The sequence below is a fragment of the Thamnophis sirtalis genome, unplaced genomic scaffold (assembly GCF_051295495.1).
Source record: "Thamnophis sirtalis isolate CommonGarterSnake01/CBP01778 unplaced genomic scaffold, rThaSir2_p1.2 scaffold_1, whole genome shotgun sequence".
Classification (NCBI taxonomy): Eukaryota; Metazoa; Chordata; class Lepidosauria; order Squamata; family Natricidae; genus Thamnophis; species Thamnophis sirtalis.
The window spans coordinates 154,650,940-154,665,829 of record NW_028261381.1 but is presented as its reverse complement, the minus strand read 5'-3'; the positions used below and the strand labels follow the sequence as shown (position 1 = coordinate 154,665,829).

Sequence of the window (14,890 nt, the reverse complement as noted above, 5' to 3'; positions counted from 1 at the left end):
AAATCTTGGTACGTCTTATATTCCGGTGCATCTTATACTCTGAAAAATACGGTATCTATCTATCTATCTATCTATCTATCTATCTATCTATCTATCTATCTATCTATCTATCTATCTATCTATCTATCTATCTATCTTATCTATCTAATCTATCTTATCTATCTATCATCTATCATCTATCTATCTATCTATCTATCTATCTATCTATCTATCTATCTATCTATCTATCTATCTATCTATCTATCTATCTATCTTATAAGTTGCCCACCATGCTAGGGGCAACTCTAGGTGGTTCACAGACATTGGATAAAATGCAGAATACAAATTTAAAAAATAAATAAAGATCTTAAATTTAAATATTCAATTAAAATAAAACTAAGCAGGATGGAAAGGGAGGATGCAAAGTGTGCACGGAGAAGAATGTTCTCCACTCCCTTAGAGACCTCCAACATGCTGCACCCCCATTAGGGTCCTGGGCTAATTTGGCATAGACATTTCTTCAAGGCCTTTCGGAAAGCCAGAAGGGTGGGAGCAGATCTGACCTGGGAGGGCAAGATGTTCCAGAGGGTGGGAGCTATGGCAGAAAAGAATCTTCTTCTGGACTCTAGCTGAAATTCCTCAGCTGAATGAATCCACAGCATGCCTCTCCTGCTGACACAATTGGGGCGGGCTAATCCCATCTGTGTGAATATGGTTTCCATGCAAACAAATTTGTGCCCAAGGAAAGCCTTAAATGTACAGGTAGTTCTCGTATTTTATTCCAATCTCATTTTAAATTGTTTTTGTCAGATTTTAATAATAATTTGTGTTTGGAACTCTGCACTTTAATATGGCCCATGGCTGTGATGGCGAACCTATGGCACATGTGCCAGAGGTGACACGCAGAGCCCTCTCTGTGGGCACGCGTGCCGTCGCCAGCTACAATTCCGGATTCTATCACGCGCATGCACGCCGGCCAGCTGATCTGGTGCACATTTGCGCCCGGCCAACCATGCTCGCCTGGGTTCCATCGCGCACATGTGCACCAGCCAGCTGTTCTTCATACATGCGTGCGACGGAACCCAGAAGTGCAGCTAGTGATGGTGCACATGTGCACTGGCCAGCTGCTCTCTTCCGGGTTTCAGGGCTCCTGCTTTGGCACTCCATGCCAAAATGGTTAGCCACCACTGGCCTATGAGCTAATCAATAAACTAAACTCTAACTCTAAGTAATCCTTGACTTACAACCATATGTTTAGTGACTGTTCAAAGCTACAATTGCAGGGAAAAAGTGACTTATGACTGTCGTTCACACTTACCACCGTTGCAGCATCCCTATGGTCACACGATCAAATCCGGACGCTTGGCAATTGGCTCATATTTGTGATAGTGGCCCTGTCCCAGAGACGGGTGGTCTCTTTTGCAGCCTTCTGATGAGCAAAGTTAATAGGGAAGCCAGATTCACTTAATAACTGTGTTACTAAATTAACAGCTGCATGTTATTCACTTAACAACTGTGGCAAGAAAGGTAAAATAGGGCAACGTAAGTTTGGGCTCAATTTTGGTCATAAATGGAGGACTTCCTCTATGTTTATACACATTTCCCTAGTTTTCTTCCTTATTCATGTCAGCTCATTAGAGGAAGATGGAATGAACTGTGAAGTATTTTCTTCCAGTTATTATTATAAAGACTAGAAGCACATTCTTCTGGCTCTGGCCCTGCTGTACTTTAGCTGATGCTGTATTTCAGGGCCATAAAATTGTCTGTTCATGATGGACTTATTATGTTTATTGTTTTTCTCCCTTAACGCTCTTCCCCAGGGGCTAAATTCACTCATAATCTGGAAGCTACGTTCTATCCAGGAGAAGAAAGAGTTTTCATCCAGCAAACAGCCGATGGTCTGGATGCAGAAAATTACCTCAGTGTTAGGACTGAAATTCAAGGGCGAGTGCCTTATATTCCTGAGAATTTTACAGTCCACATAGCACCTTATAAGGAGATATACCATTACTTTGATTCAGGTACGAGTGATTGCTGTATAAATAGTCATTTGTCCTTTGCAGGCAAGCCATGCTGTCAATGTCCACCTGCCTTTACAATCTTGCAATTAAGGTAGATTTTTTTTTTTAGACAAGAATCCTATGACATGAAAGTTGGTTGACATATTCAAAGCTGTAGTTAACATTTAGAAGAGTTCAAATAGGAGGAGGGAGGAGTTAGGCGTACTAGGTATGTTCACTGTCTTGGGTTATTTATAAAAATAACAAAGACAGGATATAAATAAAGTTCCCCTTTTCTAAACTGGACATTTGAAATGATGAAAGTTCCATCATCCATCAAGCAAATTAGCTGCTATGTAGCAAACTGTTATCATTTCATTTTTTTTTGTTAAGTTGCATTTCTATAAATAAATAGCATGAATGATTTTTTTTAAAGGATAAGAATTGGCATTAGTTCTGTAAGTTCAGTTCTAAGTGTCCCCATTTTTTTTCATGCTGTCAAAGACACTGCTGTGTGATTGCAACAGTTAATGCACATTTTTAAAAACTACCTTGATCTTCTAACATTGCAGTGCCTGGACTGTGTAATGGACACCAGGGGTAGTCAACCTTTTTATACCTACCGCCCACTTTTGTATCTCTGTTAGTAGTAAAATTTTCTAACCACCCACCGGTTCCACAGTAATGGTGATTTATAAAGTAGAGAAGTAACTTTACTTTATAAAATGTATAAAGCAGAGTCACAGCAAACCCCTACCACCCACCATGAAAGCTGGAACGCCAACTAGTGAGCGGCAGGGACCAGGTTGACTACCACTGATGTACACCTTAGGGCAATGCAACAAACAGGGGCACCATGAGGTATTTTACATTTTTGTGATATCCATTGGCAAAGTTCTAGGCTGCATAAACAGAGGGATAGAATCAAGATCACGTGAAGTGTTAATACCACTTTATAAGGCTTTGGTAAGGCCACACTTGGAATATACTGCATTCAGTTTTGGTCGCCACGATGTAGAAAAGATGTGGAGACTCTAGAAAGAGTGCAGAGAAGAGCAACAAAGATGATTAGGGGACTGGAGGATAAAACATATAAAGAATGGTTGCTGGAACAGGGTATGTCTATTCTAGTCTGATGAAAAAAAGGACTAGGGGAGACATGATAGCAGTGTTCCAATATTTCAAGGGCTGCCACAAAGAAGAGAGAATTGAGCTATTCTCCAAAGCACCTGAGGGTAGGACAAGAAGCAATGGATGGAAACTAATCAAGGAGAGAAGCAACTTAGGAGAAGTTTCCTGACAGTTAGAACAATTAATCAGTGGAACAACTTGCCTCCAGAAGTTGTGAATAGCAATAGACTTATATACTGCTTTACAGTGCTTTACAGCCCTCTCTAAGCGGTTTACAGAGTTGGCAGATTGCCCCCAACAACTTGGGTCCTCATTTTACCCACCTCAGAAGAACGGAAGGCTGAGTCAACCTTAAGCCTGATGAGATTTGAACTGCCAAATTGCAGGCAGAAGTACCCTGCAGTACTGCACTCTAACCGCTGTGCCATCGTGGCTCATACACTCAGGGACGTGCAGTCACTAGAGGCAGGGGAGGCGTGGCCTCACCAGTCATGAGGAAAAGGAAAGAATTTTAAAGAATTTTTAAAAAATAATTAAAGCCAATGTAGTTGCTACCAGATTCACAGTGACTTGGAACAGTGCTTTGTGTTAACCATAGGAGGAGGCCAGGGAAATAGAGGCCTCCTGTGCATAAGGAATTTTTCGCCTTTTAAGAGATAACAAAGGGTTAAAATGCGAAGAATTCCTTATGCAAATGAGGCACGTATTCTCTCGCCTCCTGTAGAGGCCATTTTTAGAGGCTTTTAAGAATTCTCTGGGAGCAACTAGCTCAGTCTGACAGCGCTCTGGCCTTTCATGAGGGGAGGGCAGGGCAGGGCAGGGCAGGCAGAAGCAGAGTTGAAATCTGAAACAGCTGGAAAAAGGTGCCTGTGTGGGGAGGGGGGAGGAATTCAAAAAGTTTGATTGGAAGGCAGCAGGGGAAGGGGGGTATGGCAGAGGAGCTGCTTTCAAGCCTTTGGAAAATATATCCAATCCAACTTCTGTGTTTGTTTGAGAGTGAGGGAGGGAGGGAGAGAGGGAGGGGGAGGGAGAAGAAAAAAAAAGGGAAAACTTATTTTGCAAGGGGGAAAAATGCTGTCGCTTTAAATCGGAACTGAGCATGCCTGGCTGTGGAATTCTGGGAGTTGAAGTCCACAAGTCTAAAAAGTGCCTCACCAGCCCTAAAGCTGACTGCACGTCATTGCATACACTAGACGTTTTTAAGAAGAGATTGCATAACCACTTGTCTGAAGTGGTGTAGGGTTTTCTGCCTAAGCAGGGGGTTGGACTGGAAAACCTCCCAGGTCCCTTCCAACTCTGTTATTCTATTCTAAAGTTGGGTTTTGCAGCATCATGCCTTCACAACCTGAAGAGCTCTGTGAAGCAAGGAAGTTTGAGAACCTTTCTTCTAACCAAGTCTGACACTTTTGTTTGTTTTTATTTTTTAAAAAACTTTTATAGTTGTGACATCCACTTCTTATCGAGAATATTCCCTAATTTCTGGAAACGTCAACCAAAGCTTCTCCTACCAGCTGCACCAGAATATAACCTACCACAAATGTCCACATGCACGCCATCTCAGGTTTCTTCGAACTACCCAGCAGCTGACGGTGGACAGGATCTTTGCTTTGTACAATGAGGAGGAAAGGATCCTTCGGTATGCCATTACCAACCAAATTGGACCCTTGGGAGGTGAGTTTGAATTGGGATGAGAGAGATTTTTGAGCAGTTTTGCATTTCAGCTTCATTCTCTCCACTCATTTAAATTCCTTTGAAGTCTTGGCTGCCAATCTCTAAGATGATAATGTACTAGTGCCTACAATAAATGGCTAAGCAGAATCTGCATATCTGCACTGAATATTTTCCAGGATGAAGTAACCATTTGCTTTGAAATGCAAGGAACATTTATTTCTGCTTTCAAAGGTATAATGGACATTCCGGCCAGATTCTCCTGAATACTGAGCTTTAAGGAGGAGTCAGAATTGCTTTTCCAACATAGTAGGAAAAAGTCACATGTCCTCAAAAACAGACTTGCAGATGGAATTGCCAGTCAACATATTGTGAGTTTGAGGGTTTTTTTAAAAATAAAATAAAAGCTGCTTCAGAGTACAGGGAGTATCTCAACTTACAGCAGTTCATTTAAAGGGAAAGGTTCCCCTCGCACATATGTGCTAGTCATTCCCAACTCTAGGGGGTGGTGCTCATCTCGATTTCAAAGCCGAAGAGCCAGAGCTGTCCAAAGACATCTCCATGGTCATGTAGACATCATGACTAAATACCAAAGGTGCACGGAACATTGTTACCTTCTCACCAAAAGTGGTTCCTATTTTTTCTACTTGCATTTGTACATGCTTTCGAACTGCTAGGTTGGCAGAAGCTGGGACAAGTAACGGGAGCTCACTCCGTTATACTGCGCTAGGCATTTGAACAGCTGAATGGCCGACCTTCTGATCGACAATCTCAGCATCTTAGCCACTGAGCCACCGCGTCCTGTATTTATTCATTCCTTTATTTATTCATTTTGTGAGTGTTTAAAGTTACAATGGCACTGAAAAAAGTGATTTATGACCATTTTTCACACTTACAACCATTGTGGAATCCTCATGGTGACATGGTCAGAATTTGGATGCTTGACAACTGGCTTACAATTACGATGGTTGTAGTGTTCCGGGTTCATATGATCATCTTTTGCGACCTTCAGGCAAGCAAAGACCATGTGGCCATGAGGGCTTGACAATGGTTGTAAGTGTGAAAAATGGTCATAAGTCACTTTTTTCAGTGCCATTGTAACTTTAAACACTCACCTAATGAACTGTTGTAAGTCGAGGGACTCTGTAAAATGGGGAAGCCAGATTCGCTTAACAACCATGTTACTAACTTAACAACTACAGTGATTCACTTAACAACATTGGCAAGAAAGGACGTAAAATGGAGCAAGACTCACTTAACAAATGTCTCACCTAGCAACAAAAATTTGGGGCTCAATGGTGATCGTAAGAGAACTACCGGCATGCAAGTTGTTTTGTATCACTCTCCAAACATCATTTTCATGGTCCTTCAGTTAAGGGGATAATTTGTGGGGGGGGGGGGGGGGGGATGGAAACTGAGATGCCTTTTAACTTCTCTGCTGCCTTTTTCACCCCTTCACCCTTCCCTGAGTTTGTGAAGCTACGCTTCCTGAAGCAATCATTGAGGATTAGCCAGACTTCCTGTCTGATAATGATAAAGAGATTTCAGAGCGTGTGGGCTGCAAACTTACAGTGCCTCCTTCCAAGATGAGGGGTCGGTCCATGGCTTCCCTAACAACAAGAAGCACAGTTTGTTGTCTTCCGCTCCCACTCTTAAGTATGTAAATGAGTTCCAGATTTCAGGATTAAGAATCCAAATTTAAGGTTAAAAAAAGGGAAACAGTCATAGTTGAAGGATGAGTGTTTATCCAGCTGTAAATCCTGGAGACGGTATATAGAGAAAACCTAGTCCACTTGAAAGCAATAGGAAACTATGAGTAAATTCCACAAATTTATGGAAGAGAGCGGAATAATTATTGGTTGCTATCATAACATTTAAACCCCCTTCAGATGTGTTTGAAGGCAATACTGGGATGGGATGGGATGGAATAGAATAGAATAATTTGACAAAGCGTAATTAGACACACAAAAATTGCCTCTGGTGCAATAGCTGAAATGTCTAGCAAACAACTGCCAGGTTTGAATTGGAAAGTCTGACATTTAGATTTTCTTCCTCAAGTTGATACCTCTTAAGAAGTTGCACTACATTTCCCATCATCCTCTGACCGACAGGCCAATAACTGCAAATAATGAAACCCTCTTATTGGCATGATTACTACTATAATTATTGCTCTGTTGCTTTCCATGTACACTGAGACCTTTTGCACCAGAGACAAATTCCTTGTGTGTCTAATCACACTTGGCCAAATATTCTATTCTATTCTATTCTATTCTATTCTATTCTATTCTATTCCCAGATAGAAAAGAATTTTGCATGTTGGGATGAAGTCATGCTAATCAGTAGTCCTCTATTAGGGAGGTAGATCCCTTTTATCCTTTTTAAAAGTCATTTTTTTTTGCATACATAGAGGGTTAGCACAGCTTTTCTTTCATAGATATACAGCTAAATAACTCTGTATCATTTAACATAACTGGCCTATCTCCCCTGATAAAATTGAGCTCCCAATCACCTGCCATCCCTAATATGTTCCAAACATTAATGATCTCCTGCCTTCAGGGATTTCTATCTCAAAAAATGATAGGCAGTGAAACATGCTCCAGTTCCTTTATTTTAGTCTAACGTTCTGGCTAATTTTCACTGAGGAAATAAATTGTACTGGAAATATGGGTACCCAAACTGTAACCAGAACCGCAGCCAAACTGTAGCAGACAACACATCCTGCACAAAGAAGATTAGAAGCTGTAACTGGAGTGCTTCCCTTTAACATGGTAAATTGCTGGGAGTGCTTTTTTTTGGCATTTTGAGTTTGGTTTCTTTATGGAGGAAAAAAATATTTGGTTCTTTGCAGTCAGGAGCTCTGCAGTTCAGACACCTAACTGGGCAAATGATTGCTCTCTTCAGATGGACCCATTGCTAGAAACATCACGTAGGACAGTCTTCCACAACATGATGTTCTCCAGGTTGAGAAAACACTATAATTTCAAGCAAAGATGGTATCTAGAATTCTGGGAAATGTAGTTGTGGGAATGGTTTTATGGTTTATGGTTTTATTATTTATAGGCCGCCCTTTTCCCTGAGGGGAATACCTGGATTGGGCTGCGCTCTTGATAATGATCAGAATGATTGCTCTTTCACAGAAGGTGTGATGGCTTCATAGATAGAGGAAGCTGCACCCATGGAAATTTAGTTTTAAAATAGCCTCCTTAGTGCAGGAGGACACCCAGAAGCTTCTTCAAAGAGAAATATATTTTCTCCTCATGTTTTTTTTTTGCACAAGGAAGTTGTGAAAACTCAACAGAGGCTTTCTGAAGTAGGTAGAGAGGAACCTGCCCCACTGTATATCGAGGGGGGCTGTGTGGAGGGGGTTTCCTCTTTTAAATTCTTGGGGGTGCTTATTAGTCAAGATCTCAACTGTAAAAACAACACGTCCTGAGTAGTTAGTAAGGCTCAACAGAGACTTCATTTCCTTAGAGTCCTGCGGAAAATCAGATGGAACAACAGCTGATGACTTCTTTCTATCTGTCCACGATAGAAAGTACCTGTCAGGCCTGCAGCCATTTTTTCTTTTGACTCTTTTGCCTGCCACAGTTTCTATTATTCTGCTATGCATTTTCTATTGTGGGAAAGTGGGAGGGGGGTTGTATGGAGTTGCATACTATGTAGCCATAACAAAATTCTTTCTGGAAAGCCACGGTCATCCTTTGTCTCTGCACCTCTGCACCTGGTCGGAACTGGATGGGTGGAACTGCTAGCATGGCAGTGGGAGATTGGACCATGTGATGGACTTGTGGGTGTGGGGGAAGATCTTGAACTTTCACCTAGGTGGGGAAAATCCAGGAAGCTTTCAGATTCAGGTTTTCCCAGGTGTGCCAACATGGCTCTCTTAATAAATAGAACTTTGAGCAATACTTTGCCTTGGACTCTGATTTATTTTGGATGCTATTTGGAACCCTGACAGTATCCTACATACCGTATAACAGTATGGTATGTAAGGTTCAATGGCTGCGGAAAGGAAGGCACTACAGAGAGTGATTAATTTGACACAAGAAACCATTGGTTGTCCCCTAACACCTGACATCTCCAGGTCTCGTTGTTTCAGCAGAGTAAGGAAGACACTTAGGGACGCTTCACATCCTGGTCAGTGTCTTTTCTCACTTTTACCATCGGGCAGAAGACACAGAAGTATAGCCAGCCAGACAAACAGGTTTAAAAACAGCTTTTACCCATGGGCTGTCAGAAATCCTAAATACAACTAAAAACACTCCATGCATCCATGGAAAAATATGGCTGGTTTCTCTGTAATTACTTGCATAAGAACCATTTTCTATATTATCCATGTTGTTTTGTGTTTTGTTATGGATTGCACCAGTAGAGGCTAAATCAACTTCATTGTATATATGTACAATGACAATAAAGATTATTATTGTTGTTGTTGTTCTTTAGGGGAAAGGCAGAATATAGATACAAATGATCTCTTTTCACTGATTTTCTTGCTGTTTTAGATAGTTCTGGGCCAACTACAGTGAACCCATGCTATGATGGCACTCACATTTGTGACACAATGGCACGATGCCAACCAGGGCTTGGTCTGGATTACCTTTGTGAGTGCACTGCTGGATACTGGGGAGATGGCAAAGAGTGTGTAGGTGAGTAGGACAAATCTTTTACTTCTTGTCTTGTCTCAAAGCTCTGACATTTTGTCCTAGGAGTTTGCTGTGAGTTTACAGATTTGTTTTGGGGAACAACAGAAGCTACCTGTAGTAACTGTTATTTGCAGAGGATGCTTCACTTTATTACTAAATTGGCCCATTTTTTGTAAATTCACAAAGTATATTAGGGAAAAACAGATAAAATAATGTATAGCTGTTTTGTCTTTAGCCTGGGGCAGCGTTTTATGTGAACGCAATTGCTAAATTAAAGCATGGATTAAACTACGTCAGTATTATGGAAGGTTGTAGTTCAACAACATCTGAGAAGCTTTTTTTAAAAAAATAAACAATGTTAATTGTAATATTTATCCAAAGGAAAAAAAGAAAAATGAATAAGAACTGAAATAATAAAATCGAAAAGTGATGAAGGATAGAAATAGAGTACCTACCAATAAAAGATTTGTGATATTAAGTTATAGAATAGAGATAGAAATTAGAAAGGGGTAAATATTATTATGTATATTTCTATGTGGTATGCTAAAATTAGTATGTAGATGAAAGGACTAGAACACTGATGGCGAACCTTTTTTGGCTCATGTGCCAAAAGCGGGGGGAGCGCAGGGGAGGTCGTGCATGGGCGTGCCACACCCATAATGCAATGCACGGCCCCAGTGCACATGCGCACATGACCCTTTTTTTTTGCATGTTCCTTTATAGGAGCCTGGGGAGGGCGAAAACAGCCTCCCCCATGGAGGCCCTCTGAAGGCTTCAGGAGCTTCCCTGAAGCCTCCAGAGTGCAAGAAACCAACCCTACAGGAAACTGGAAGCTCTGGAACGGACCTCCAGTTTGCTCGTATGGCCAGTTTTAGCCCTCCAGAGCCTTCAGGGGGCTTCTGGTGGCTTCCCTGAAGGCTCTGGAGGGCAAAAAATGACCCTATGAGCAAACTGGAAGTCACTTCCAGTCACTTCCAGTTTGTCCGTAGGACCGTTTTTAGTCCTCCGGAGCCTTCAGGGACCTTCAGGAGACTTCCCTGATGGCTCCAGAGGATGAAAAACGACCCTACTAGCACACGTGCCATAGGTTCGCCATCCCAGGACTAAAAGTTGAAAGATGATTGTATTATGTACAATGTTATTATAATGTTGTGAATATGATTGATATAATTAAGCTATCAAAATTGTTAATCTCATCACTGTTATTTGGTACCAAAATTATTGATACTCAGATGCCACACTGTTCATGTATTTAATACTTATATATATATTAAAATAAAACACTTAATTAAAAAAAGTCTGAGAAGCACAAAGTGCTTTTTCTGATTGAATTGCAAGTGGATCTCTATGAATTTGGATTGAACCATTTCTTACCCTACTAGGGATACAGAGATCTGAACTTGGACCTACAAAGCAGTGGCTTACTATTTTGTTAGCTCTCTTCCCAAATGCAGGTAGTCCTCGCTTAATGACTGCCATATTTGATAATCATTCAAGTCAACCACATTGCTGAAAAAGTAACTTTATGACTGGTTCTCACACTTACAAATGTTGCAGCATTCCATACTCAGACGATTGCTGTTTGTATGCTTCACAACTGGTTTCTGACAAGCAGAGTCGATGGAGAAGCTGGCAGTAAAATCACAAGATGCAGTCACATGATGTCTTGCTTAGGAATGGTGTGGTCCATCACTGGAGGTTTTCAAAGAAAAATTGGACAACTATCTGTTCAGGATGATACAATTTCTCCTGTCTGGGATGATATAAGGATTTCAGCCTTGGGCAAGGAGTTGGACTAGAATAGCGGTCCCCAAATTTTCCAGGTTGGCAGCCCAACGGGAGGGAGAGGGAATGGTTTTGTGTAAGTGACAGGCGTGTGTGAGAGCTTGCGCAGCTCCATTTGCACAAGCAGTGGTTATGTGCATTTGTCGCTTGCACAAGCGGAGCTTCACACGCAAGTGCTCGCCACTCATGCAAGGGGGAGCTGCATACACGCTGCTTGCACAGTTCGGTTCCAAATGGGTTATGGCCCTGGGGTTGGGTACCCCTAGACTAGAAGATCTCCAAGGCCTCCTCTAGCCCTATGGTTCATTGATTCTGAGATAGGATAAACTTACTTCAAACTGCAGTGGCTAAACTTACCAGAGGTCCGTGTTTGTTTCCAGATCTGTGCTAAATTAAAGGGAAGTTCATTTCTACCCATCTGCTGGTATCGGTTAGAGATGAACTGGCGTTTTCAACACATTTCAGAGATTATTAAGCTTTGGGACTTCCCACTTGCAAACATCTGGAATCATTTGGCCCCAATTGTGTTTTCATAGCTGAAACAAGGTTGAATGTCCTGACTGGAATGAGCTAGATGAGAAACCAGGGAATCAATGGTTATAATATAAAATGTGCTGTAGCATCTGGAAATATTAATGGAAGCTTTCCTGCTTTAGGCCTGGAGATTGATTTGTCCCATTAATCTTGTTGCCCCTTCTCAGATGTCAATGAATGTACTGAGGGCTTCAGCAGATGCAGCCAAGGTGCTCTGTGCATCAATACACCGGGCACCTATCGATGTGAATGTCCCAGAGGATACCAGTTGGCACCTGACCGAGCTTCCTGCATAGGTATGGGATTGCTTTATTTTGAGGGGGCTTGCTCTGAACAGAGGGGATATAAGACCTGGCAAAATTAGCCAAAATCACAGTTTGGGGCTCATCTGAGGAGAGGAGAGCAAAAAAGGAGAGGCCATGAGATAAAATAGCATATTGTACAAAGTCTAATGATTATCAGTATTCTCAATTAATATAATTATCTCTTAGAATCAGATCCTCTTCATTGAGATCTATTATGTTCTCCTCCTTTCTCTTACTCAGAAACATACAACATACTCATTTTTCTTTTGGAGTTATTGGTGCTGTCTGAATTTGGTTGTTTGCTTGCAGATGTTTCATTGCCAAACTAGGTAACATCATTAGTTACTAGTGAGTGTGGGGTTTTCCCTCTGTTTATAAAGTAGCTTGCCCTGAAAGATGTTGGTAGAAGCATGTTTTTTTTTCCTGAATTAGGTTGGTAATTCCTGAATTAGGGTATTGTTGTCTGCTTGATTGTTAGTCTGGGGTTAATCCCTGCTTATCTGAATTATTGACTGATGGAAAGGATGTGTATTGCTTTTTTGCTTTTTTCTTAACTTTTTTATTGTTTCTCTTGAATGGTGTGTAAATGTGGTTTATCTCTATGTATCTGTTGATGACTTTGTCTCAATACCAAGCTTCCAAGAATTTCATAGTGGTTTTGAATTTATCTTGATCCAGGATAAACTGTGGTTGACTTTGTCTCTATCACTCCATGTCTCTCTGTTGTTCATGTCTCTCCAGCATATCTCTTTAATCTCACAACACATCGACAGACTAGGGATATCTATTACTATTGATCATGGCTTTAGGCAGACAAGACTGTTATATAACACTTTGTTGTAAAATGCAGAAGTGTTAACCAGTCTCAATCATATGTATGTTGTACACAGAATTTCCAGCCATAAGAAAAGAAAAAAAAAAGAATTTCCAGCCATATTAGGCATGTTGAGGCCAGTACACCATAGATATTAGACCCAGTTTTATCCCAAGCATATTCATTGTATTTGGTACAAGACCCAATGTCTCCCTAATCCAGAGACATCCATAGGAGTCTTCAAGCCACTTGTTGTGGAATGTATTCATCAACCAAAAGGCACATGTGATATAGAGAATTACACTCACTTGACATCAACAACCTGGTATCAAATACACTAAATTTCCATCTCATTATGGTCTTCTCTGTATCATCAGACCAACCTTTCCCACAGTTTGCCATTTGGTTTCTGGCTGGAGTTGAAACTGAAAAGTTCTGATGAGAGAAGTTCATCAGAAAATGTTAGTTTTGTTGTAGGGCTGTGGTGGCATGCATAGCCATTTGTTAGGGCATACAAAGGAGAAAAACAATCCAACGCACAAACCGGAAGTTCAGGAACAGACCTCCAGTTTGCTTATTGGGCTGTTTTCTCCCCCCAGAGGCTTCAGCAAAGCATCCTGAAGCCTCCGGAGGTTGAAAAATGGCCCTAGGGGCAACCCGGAAGTTTGGGGATGGACTTCTGGGTTGCTTGTAGGGCCATTTTTCATCCCCTAGAGGGCCTCCGGGGGGAGCCATTTTCGCCCTCCCCAGGCTCCTAGAAAGCCTCTGGAGCCTGGGGAGGATGAAAAATGGGTCCATCACGCGCCCAAAGTGGGGAGAGGGCAGGGGTTGCACGCTCATGGGTAGGTCATGCATGCATATGCACGGGGGTGGTGTCACGTGCATAGAATTATGGGTGTGGGCATGCCCACGCACGACCCCCCTGCACTTCCCCCGCTTTTGGCATGCGATGGCAGAAAGGCTAGCCATCATTGTTGTAGGGTCTTCGGTTTTTCATACTTGATTTTTAATTTGCATTGTATTGTTTGCTAATTTGGGCAGATTGCTAATGTGCTTTGTAGTTGTAGATCTTTTAAATAATAAATACATTCTCTTTTTATTTTCTTGTTCAGAAATGAGAATCTCAGGAAGCAGAAATTCTGCTGGATCTCTATGCTTGCACAATCTTGATAATTTGAATTCTTTGTTGTATGTCATATGACAGAGATGACATATGACAGATATATATATATATGTGTATGTATATGTATATAAAAGGATGCATGAATTACTTTAGCAGGTGTAACCAATAACACAATGTTTGGCCTTTCTTTTGTCACGGATTTCTCTGATTTGAATGGGAAATGCATGTTTGTTTTCCAGCCTGTTTTTAATTAACTTTCCACTGACAACTAAGAAGCTGTCAAGAAAAGGCAGGGAGGTTGGAAATTGGGAGAATGGAGGTAGATGGGAAAGAGAAGAAACCTGAGAATCTGTTTGGAAAGTCCAGCCTGCTGCTTTAAGGCTTGAGGTTTTACTTGGTATTTTTCACATAAATTTAGACCATAAGGATTAAAACATCCGAACTGTGAAATACATTAAATAAAACAAATGCTATATTTGGCAAGGAGTGTCTCTTTTCAGTGCTTTTGTGTTACTCCAGAATGAATCCACTCTCATATGTCATAAACTAGACCTTTAAGTTACTGGAAAATTCTGCGGATGAATTTTCTCTTGGGAAATCCTATTGTTTATTCTTTATAAATCATGTAAATTTTAGCTCTGGTGTCAGGTGAGACATAGTACTGTATGAGAAGTTTAGATCTCCTCCCCCTCTTTTCTCATACATTTCTCTACAGTACCATTTCCGATGCTTTCTATGGGGAAAAAAAAGATTTTATACACAGTGAGTGCAAGCTTTCACGCTCAGCTCTGATTAAAATCAGTGGGAAGCTGTAGAGTTATTTTGATGCAAAGCACCAGGAACCGGTTATAAATTGGAGTAAAGGAAGGAGTAATGGGAAGATGTTTAGTACTTTCTCTCGCTCTCAT

General features: G+C 41.2%; 1 protein-coding gene across 1 annotated transcript in view; it reads left to right on the top strand.

Moving 5' to 3' along the window:
* Window positions 1–14,890, top strand: part of NID2 (nidogen 2) — an 80,833-nt gene that overhangs the window by 42,838 nt on the left and 23,105 nt on the right. The window contains exons 7-10 of the mRNA XM_087728419.1: window positions 1,800–2,000; window positions 4,551–4,781; window positions 9,281–9,424; window positions 11,908–12,036. Coding sequence (XP_087584545.1) covers window positions 1,800–2,000; window positions 4,551–4,781; window positions 9,281–9,424; window positions 11,908–12,036 — 705 coding nt within the window. The remainder of the gene's footprint in view (window positions 1–1,799; window positions 2,001–4,550; window positions 4,782–9,280; window positions 9,425–11,907; window positions 12,037–14,890) is intronic.